At 41.3% G+C, this 8,962-nt stretch overlaps 1 protein-coding gene across 1 annotated transcript in view; it reads right to left on the bottom strand.

Annotated features, from left to right (window-relative positions):
• Positions 1 to 506: 506 nt before the first annotated feature.
• LOC106600634 (phospholipid-transporting ATPase IA) overlaps positions 507 to 8,962 on the bottom strand; it is a 172,312-nt gene continuing 163,856 nt past the window's right edge. Inside the window, exons 16-18 of the mRNA XM_082973546.1 lie at positions 8,271 to 8,363; positions 4,731 to 4,822; positions 507 to 3,157 (exon numbers count right to left, since the gene is read on the bottom strand). Of these exons, the coding sequence (XP_082829672.1) occupies positions 3,060 to 3,157; positions 4,731 to 4,822; positions 8,271 to 8,363 (283 nt within the window). The 3' untranslated portion in view covers positions 507 to 3,059. The remainder of the gene's footprint in view (positions 3,158 to 4,730; positions 4,823 to 8,270; positions 8,364 to 8,962) is intronic.

The following is an 8,962-nucleotide window of genomic DNA, read 5'->3' as shown; positions in this document are numbered from 1 at the left end:
TGACGACATTTGTTTGTTTGTCACGCATGGAAGGGAACTATGTTTTCTGTCTCCCCTGCCTTTTCCTGTTTAGGTTCTCATTGCTCTGCAGGTCCTGTTTGCTACCACACACATAGGCATATGATTCTATGGGAAAAACAACTAGCTGCCTCCCCTCATTTTGGACGGTTACAAAGTCCGAAATGAGGGATGGCACCTTATTCCCTACATTGACCAGAGTAGTACACTATATATTGGGGCGGCAGCGTAGCCTAGTGGTTGGACTAGTAACCAAAAGGTTGCAAGATCAAATCCCCGAGCTGACAAGGTACAAATCTGTCATTCTGCCCCAGAACATGGCATTTAACCCACTGTTCCTAGGCAGTCACTGAAAATAAGAATTTGTTCTTAACTGACTTGCCTAGTTAAATAAAGGTAAAATAAAAAATATATAAATATAGGGTGCCACCTGATAGTGGAATATTCAATTTCTATGACGATAGGTCAGAGATGATGACAAAAGTTGGTTTCCTTGTTTGTAAAGTTTATTTTAGTAGTAGTCCTTCATGGCAGGGAAAGGAAAGATAAAGGGGGGATACCTAGTCAGTTGTCCAACAATGTATTCAACTGAAATGTGTCTTCTGCATTTAACCCAACCTTAATTGACATCCAAGACATAACACTTAAGTTTGCAGTCCCAACATGCAGAACAATCATTAAATGAAAGATGTAAAAATAAACAATAATCAAACAAATTGAAAAGTGCATTTTTTTTCTGTAGTGAACAACACTTGAGGGAGAATCAAAGTAGTACAATAAACGAAAGAACGTTTTCTTTTTTACATTTATGCAGCCCACAACTATCACAGACAACAGTTTTTGAAAAAGCAACAGTCCAAGCCTTCCATGACCAATTTCACATCAGAAGAACCACATTCAGCATTTTGAAAATATGACAGCAGTTCATAACTAATCAATCGAAACACGAAAGTATAGCATAACAAATACATTTTTACTGATACCCTCACTAAAACCAGGAAAAACCACAAAAATAGTTATTGTAAAGAAGAGGTACACTGCACGAGAGAAACAAAAAGTTACAAACGTGTACACCCAGAGAAATTACAATAACCAGATAATACCAAAATATCCACTATTGGAAAGGTAGCATTCTGCATTGTTCAACATCTCCTGTCAAGCGAGAGACTTAGCGTCAGGGCCCAGGACCACCACGGCTGAGGTCTGGCCACACAGAGAGCCATGCAGCAGCAGATAGTACACCATCATTATACCTGGAGTCGTGCAGACAGACAAGAGGAGCAAGCAGCACCATACACACACATGGACAACCATGTATTGCACACTCAGTCATTCAGTCAGTCACCCACCCATACAGCTCCTCAAACACACACTCGAATAATGCAAAATAAGACCTGAGGTTCCAAGGGCTCCCAGTCTCACATTAAGGACACAGACATGCATACGTAGAAGTTATCCAGAGTAGACGACAGATCACACACACACACACACACACACACACACACACACACACACACACACACACACACACACACACACACACACACACACACACACACACACACACACACACACACACACACACACACACACACACACACACACACACACACACACACACACACACACAGAGTCTGGAAACTGATCTCCCATAGGGGGAAGAGAACAAACATATAGTCAAATAATAAATAAACCAAGAAGCTATTAGAACAATATTAATAACAACAACAAGACATTTAGGAAAGATATTTATCATCCTTCTATTACTCTAGAATTCTATTGTTTGTCAAAAAAAAAGAAGACAAAAATTCATTATAAAGCCGGTCAATGCAAAATTCGTACCTCTCCAATATAAAAATACAAATTCAGATAATAACTATAGAGACAAAGTAGTTTTGATACTGTGTGGAGTTTTCTGGCAAATTTTCTCTCTCTCTTAAGCTAATGGCACTTATGTTCGAAGGATAAACTCCATTCCAAGGGAATATAAGATTGTGAAAGAAAAGTTGCCACATACGGAAATTCAACAGGATCCTCATACAGCCACCCCCCCAAAACACTCGGAACCTTGATTTTATATGTGCCACACTTGTTACCACATTGTATACACGAGTACAATACGGGGGGGGGGGGGGGGGGAGCTCATCTTGCCAATCGAGGGGTAGAGCACTGTTCTAAACTAGCTAGCTAGGATATCTTACGTATTCTATCAGGGAAAAAGTCTAGTTAGGCACCATTGGGATTGTTACAGCTGAGTAATGTGTGGAATGCAATTACTTGTTAAAAGCAATCAAACTGCTATACAACATTTTTGGAAATTGGACTAAGTTGCAGGACTATCATTAAAAAGACAATGCTGTTTAGGCACAATAACTACATACTTCTTAAATAAAAAATATAAATTTTGAAGAAAACAAACACGGATGGCTGAAGGCATGAACAAATGTAAGGCCTTACTATACAGTAAATACATTTTTTTTCAAAGAGCAAAAGAACAACAAAACAACAAAATATCTGTTCTGAAGTGGTTCATTGTTAATATGCTTGGTGGATATTTTTTAAATCTGCATTTACATTTGTTTTTTATATTTTATCAAAATCAAATCTGGATTATTCTGTCACCAATTGGAGTACACATACCTAAACATGTTGACAGTTTTTGACAAAATGATAGATTGTTTTGGCTCAATACTCATATTTTTTCTATTAATATGAAAGGAGGAGACATTAAGATGGTTATACTTCAACACATTTAACTGAGCAGGAACAGTAAGGAATTTCAGACCACAGACTCTGTTAAAAATGCAAGCACAGTGCTTATGTCTGCTGGACACACAACTACAAAAAGTGAATACTTTTTGAATGCTTTTTTGTTTCTAGGTTTTTTCCATTTTTGATGTACAAGACATCCCTCTGTCATGTCCAAATTCCCGAGACGCTCGGGCTAGGGTTATCCAGAGGCTGCCACCCTCAGATTCAAATCGCTGTCGGAAAACGACTGTGAATCGTGATAGGCTGTCCTGGCCGAGAGCAGCGTGGTTTCACCACTCATTGGTCTGCTGTTTGGTGGTGTCGTACGCCCGGATGACCTCAGACTGGGAGACCACTCCGTTCTCATCTTGAGAGAAGGCGTATCCATCTGCAGGGCAGGACAGATGAACAGAGTGAGAAACAATGGCTGACACGTTCAAATTCTAACCATGATTAGAAAGAAACTTAGTTTAAAGTAAACCACTTCAAAATAAAAACTCGTAAAAATTATTTTAACTGAATAAAAATAAATTAAAGAATGACTTTCAAAATAAACTAAGAATCAACGTAAGTTTCAATTGAATGAAAACAATATTAATGAAAAATAACAACATGCTCTCTAAGAAGCTTGACCAGTGCTAAGCGAGGGAGGGTCAGTCATGTTACCTGACACCTACCATCTTTACTTAGCTCTACAGCCACTAACTACAACTATGGGAGTTCCTATCGCAACCTTAACCTTTGACCCATTAGCTCACCTTTAGGTCTCAAATGACTTGGTCACTACCTGCAGGCCAGCAGATGAGTTCAGAAGGCCCAGTGAGAGGAGTGCATTGTGGGAATAATATCGCACACGTTTATTGAATAGTTTTCGCTCTAACCACCACTCACACAGTGCACAGCACACAGGGAAGGAGAGGTGGGTACATAGAGGGCTTTTCACAGTATTGAGCCGAACCGAACTGAGCCTAACCAAACCAAGCTGTACCCGAGATGGCCTGGTTACACATCCATCATAGTTGCTGAAATCCTGCTGTAAAGGACAATGTGTTTCAGATCGGCGCTATACTGTGAAAAGGGCATATGTGGGGTTTCTAATAGGGATCGGGATTATGGTTTCTCTACAGTTAAGGAGGCAAAAATAAAAGGGGTCACACAAGACCGATCCCATCCCCACCTACGAGACAAAAAAAAAAAAACATCCAGCGAAAAGAACAGAAATAAATAAAATCCAACATAACAAATTAAACCCATTCCATCTGTATTGTCTTAAAGCTTCTATCTAAACTACTAGGCCTACTAAATTTGTACTAGATGGGACGAGACTGTCCATTAGGGTGCATCCCAAATAGTACCCTATTCCATATATAGTGCACTATTTTTGACCAGAGCCCTATGGGCCCTTTTCAAAAGTAGTGCACTATAAAAGGAAAAAGGTGCTATTTGGGACACACATAGTGTTAGGGGGGGTTGTATTAACAGGCGGAGGAACACGAACAGTGGGGCACTTTTGTGTTACTTAATGGGGTTAACGACAGGATTATGTATGTGGATTTCCTGCATCTGGCTAATGTGGAACATGCATACGAATTCTAAAGAGCGGTGGGATCAGCAGAGTATTAGCACATCCCCAATGCTGAGGCTGCATCCCAAATGGCACCCATTTCCCCATGCAGTGCACTACTTTTGACCAGGGCCCATAGGGAATAGGGTGCCATTTAAGACACACCCAGAGTCCCCTTCTGAGCTATGTATGGAATCCCCATAATATGGCGTTATGTATCCACACAGGAACTATACTCAATACAAAATGCCTGTCTTGGGTCTTTGGACCAGTGCTGAGAGAAAATGTGTCTCTCCCTCTAAGAAAACAACATGAGGACTTGCTTTCAGGTCAGTGTGTGAGGCATGTGCGTGTGTGTGTTTAAAGGTGTGTGTTATTAATAGTGTGTGTGACTTACGTAGCAGGTTCTGCTGCATGGAGTCCGATCGGTACAGACTCACGGTGCTCTTCTTGAAGACGTTCTTCAGGAGCTGTGCCCTCTCTGTCAGACTGCAATAAGACACACTCACACACGAGACAGAGAGAGACAGAGAGAGAGAGAGAGAGAGAGAGAGAGAGCGTAAGCGCCACACAGAGCCCTTCAGTTAAACTTAACCACCCATACATCAAGCCCTCTCACGCCGAGTACTCCACAGGACCAGAGAAGAGAGACCAGCCAACTGCACTTCCTGCTGAGGAGAGACCATGTAGGGAGAGGAGGAAGGGGAGGATTCTGTGTTTGTTTGTGTGTGCTTGTAGTACCATCCTCGTGGGTACCAGAAATCCCCCAAAGTCCCCACAAGTATAGTAAAACAAGGGAAATTATCCCTTCTCCCCACACCCCCATAGGACAAAGGCTATTTTAAGGTTAGGGTTAGGGTTAAGGTAAGGTTTAGGGAAAACAGGATTTTGAATGGAAATAAATGTTAGGTCCCCAGAAGTTTAGTAAAAAATGTTGTGTGTGTGTGTGTGTGTGAGAGAGAGAATGAGAAAAAGAGAGAGGGAGAAAGAGAGAGAGATGGCATGTGTGGTTTGCGTGCATGTATGTATGTGTGTTTATATACTTGTGTGTGCATGTGAGAAAGGAACTGAGTGTATGTGTCTTCAGCTCCAGGGCCAGGGTCCTAGCCTGCTGGGCCCTGGACTGTGGCCAATGGGGAAGACTTTCAGCCGGCAGTAGATTTCACACTGATCTGATCCATGCTAATGAACTCCACGGGCCTTCGATGGGGTCCGGCCCCGGCTTACTGATACGAGCCCATTACTGTGTCCAAAATGGCACCCATTATCCAACATAGTGCACTACTTTTGACCAGAGCCCTGGTCAAAAGTAGTGCACAATATAGGGAATAGGGTGCCATTTGGGACTACCCCATCTCCGGGAGCTCAGCTCAAGATGCATGTCTTGAATACACTGAAGGTGCTACAGTACAGTACAGTACAACCTCTCGCCACAGACTTTCAGAGAGAAATAATAATATTCCAAGCAAAAAAATATATGGCAAATAGAAATCCAAGAAGGACAGTTTTATTGCTTCTTTAATCTGCACCACAACATAATTGCAAAAGGGTTTTCTAATGATCAATTAGCCTTTTAAAATGATAAACTTGGATTAGCTAACACAACGTGCCATTTGAACACAGGAGTGATGGTTGCTGATAATGGGCCTCTGTACTCCTATGTAGATATTCCAATAAAAATCTGCAATTTCCAGCTACAATAGTCATTTACAACATTAACAAAGTCTACACTGTATTTCTGTTCAATTTGATGTTATTTTAATGGACAAAAAAAGTGCTTTTCTTTCAAAAACAAGGACATTTCTAAGTAACTCCAAACTTTTGAATGGTAGTGTATGTATACATATTTATATATATTTATATATATATATATATATATAAATATATATATATATATATATATATATATGTGTGAACTCAGCAAAAAAAGAAACGTCCTTTTTTCAGGACCCTGTCTTTCAAAGATAATTCGTAAAAATCCAAATAACTTCACAGATCTTCATTGTAAAGGGTTTAAACACTGTTTCCCATGCTTGTTCAATGAGGCATAAACAATAAATGAACATGCACCTGTGGAACAGTCATTAAGACACTAACAGCTTACAGACGGTAGGCAATTAAGGTCACAGTTATGAAAACTTAGGACACTAAAGAGGCCTTTCTACTGACTCTGAAAAACACCAAAAGAAAGATGCCCAGGCTCCCTGCTCATCTGCGTGAATGTGCCTTAGATGTGGCCAGGGCAATAAATCGCAATGTCCGTACTGTGAGACACCTAAGACAACGCTACAGGGAGACAGGACGGACAGCTGATCGTCCTCGCAGTGGCAGACCACGTGTAACAACACCTGCACAGGATCGGTACATCCGAACATCACACCTGCGGGACAACTGCCCGAGTTACACCAGGAACGCACAATCCCTCCATCAGCAATAGGCTGAGAGAGGCTGGACTGAGGGCTTGTAGGCCTGTTGTAAGGCAGGTCCTCACCAGACATCACCCGCAACAATGTCGCCTATGGGCACAAACCCACCATCGCTGGACCAGACAGGACTGGCAAAAAGTGCTCTTCACTGACGAGTCACGGTTTTGTCTCACCAGGGGTGATGGTCGGATTCGCGTTTATTGTTGAAGGAATGAGTGTTACACCGAGGCCTGTACTCTGGAGCAGGATCGATTTGGAGGTGGAGGGTCCGTCATGGTCTGGGGCGGTGTGTCACAGCATCATCCAACTGAGCTTGTTGTCATTGCATGCAATCTCAAAGCTGTGCGTTACAGGGAAGACATCCTCCTCCCTCATGTGGTACCCTTCCTGCAGGCTCATCCTGACATGACCCTCCAGCATGACAATGCCACCAGCCATACTGCTCTTCTGTGTGTAATTTCCTGCGAGACAGGAATGTCAGTGTTCTGCCATGGCCACCAAAGAGCCTGGATCTTAATCCCATTGAGCACGTCTGGGACCTGTTGGATCAGAGGGTGAGGGCTAGGGCCATTCCCCCCAGAAATGTCTGGGAACTTGCAGGTGCCTTGGTGGAAGAGTGGGGTAACATCTCACAGCAAGAACAGGCAAATCTGGTGCAGTCCATGAGGAGGAGATGCACTGCAGTACTTAATGCAGCTGGTGGCCACACCAGATATAGACTGTTACTTTTGATTTTGACCCCTCCTTTGTTCAGGGACACATTATTCCATTTCTGTTAGTCACATGTCTGGAACTTGTTCAGTTTATGTCTCAGTTGTTGAATTTTGTTATGTTCATAGAAATATGATAAGTTTGCTGAAAATAAACGCAGTTGACAGTGAGAGGAAGTTTAGATATATTTGCAAAAAAAGATATGGAGGATTGGAAGAGATGCAGACAATTACATTGATGGAAGCCACAATCTATTTGCAATATTAAAGCTGATCTCCCCCTAAACAAAAAAGCATGGGTTACAATCTGGATGAATGGCCTGGAGTAGAATTCATAGAGCAGATAATATAAGGGTGGACTGTACCGTATGTGTACAGTAGGCAGACAGTAATTATGCCAAAATACTAACGATAGGGAAGCCAGGATAAATATTTGTGAATCCTCAAGGAGCAAATATAAGCTATACACTGTATAGCTTATATACGTTTAGAAGTTACAAACTGTATGACACTGTAAATCATGTGTTGTACATGCTGTGTAAGAAGAAATACTAAGATTATTCAGGAATGTATGATATTAAGAAAAGTAATTCAGATATCCTAGAGTAATGAGGCATTGTGAAGAATAAAACATGGCATGAGTCCTAAATAACACCATATTTCCTATTTAATTCAGTACTTTTGACCAGGACCAATAGGGCTCTGGTCAAAAGTAGTGCACTATATAGGGAAAGGGGTGCCATTTGGGACACACATAGGAAAAGAAGGAAGGTGAGAAAAGTGTCTGAGATGGTACAGTACCTCTTCCCGTGCACCACGGCTCCGGGGTCCTTGGACAAGGCTTCCAGCTCCTGTACCTCATCCACCAGGGTCTTAAAGTACACCTTCTTCAGACTGTTGGTCAAAAGGAGCAGACGTCACCAACAGGCATTCACAACCACAATTGAATACAACACTATTGAATATTATTATACAGCCATCTATAATTTATCCCAAACAACTACCTCTTCCCCTACTGTATTTATTTATTTAGCTCCTTTGCACCCCATTATTTCTATTTCTACTTTACACTTTCTTTCACTGCAAATCTACCATTCCAGTGTTTTACTTGCTATATTGTATTTACTTCGCCACCATGGCCTTTTTTGCCGTTACCTCCCTTATCTCACTTCAGTTGCTCACTTTGTATATAGACTTATTTTTCTACTATATTATTGACTGTATGTTTGCTATACTCCATGTGTAACTCTGTGTTGTTGTATGTGTCAAACTGCTTGCTTTATCATGGCCAGGTCGCAATTGTAAATGAGAACTTGTTCTCAACTTGCCTACCTGGTTAAATAAAGGTGAAATAAATAAAATAAATAAATAAAATATGTCTATGTACCCAACATCCCAAATCAGTCCATGAGGCTTTTCTCAAAAGTTTACATGGAATCTGAATAAATTCTGCATAAGACTATATACAGAGGCAAAGTACAGTAGATGCCAAG

Source organism: Salmo salar, chromosome 03, assembly GCF_965601325.2.
Source record: "Salmo salar chromosome 03, fSalSal1, whole genome shotgun sequence".
Classification (NCBI taxonomy): Eukaryota; Metazoa; Chordata; class Actinopteri; order Salmoniformes; family Salmonidae; genus Salmo; species Salmo salar.
The sequence above is the reverse complement of the archived record's forward strand: the minus strand, read 5'-3'. Positions and strand labels throughout refer to the sequence as shown.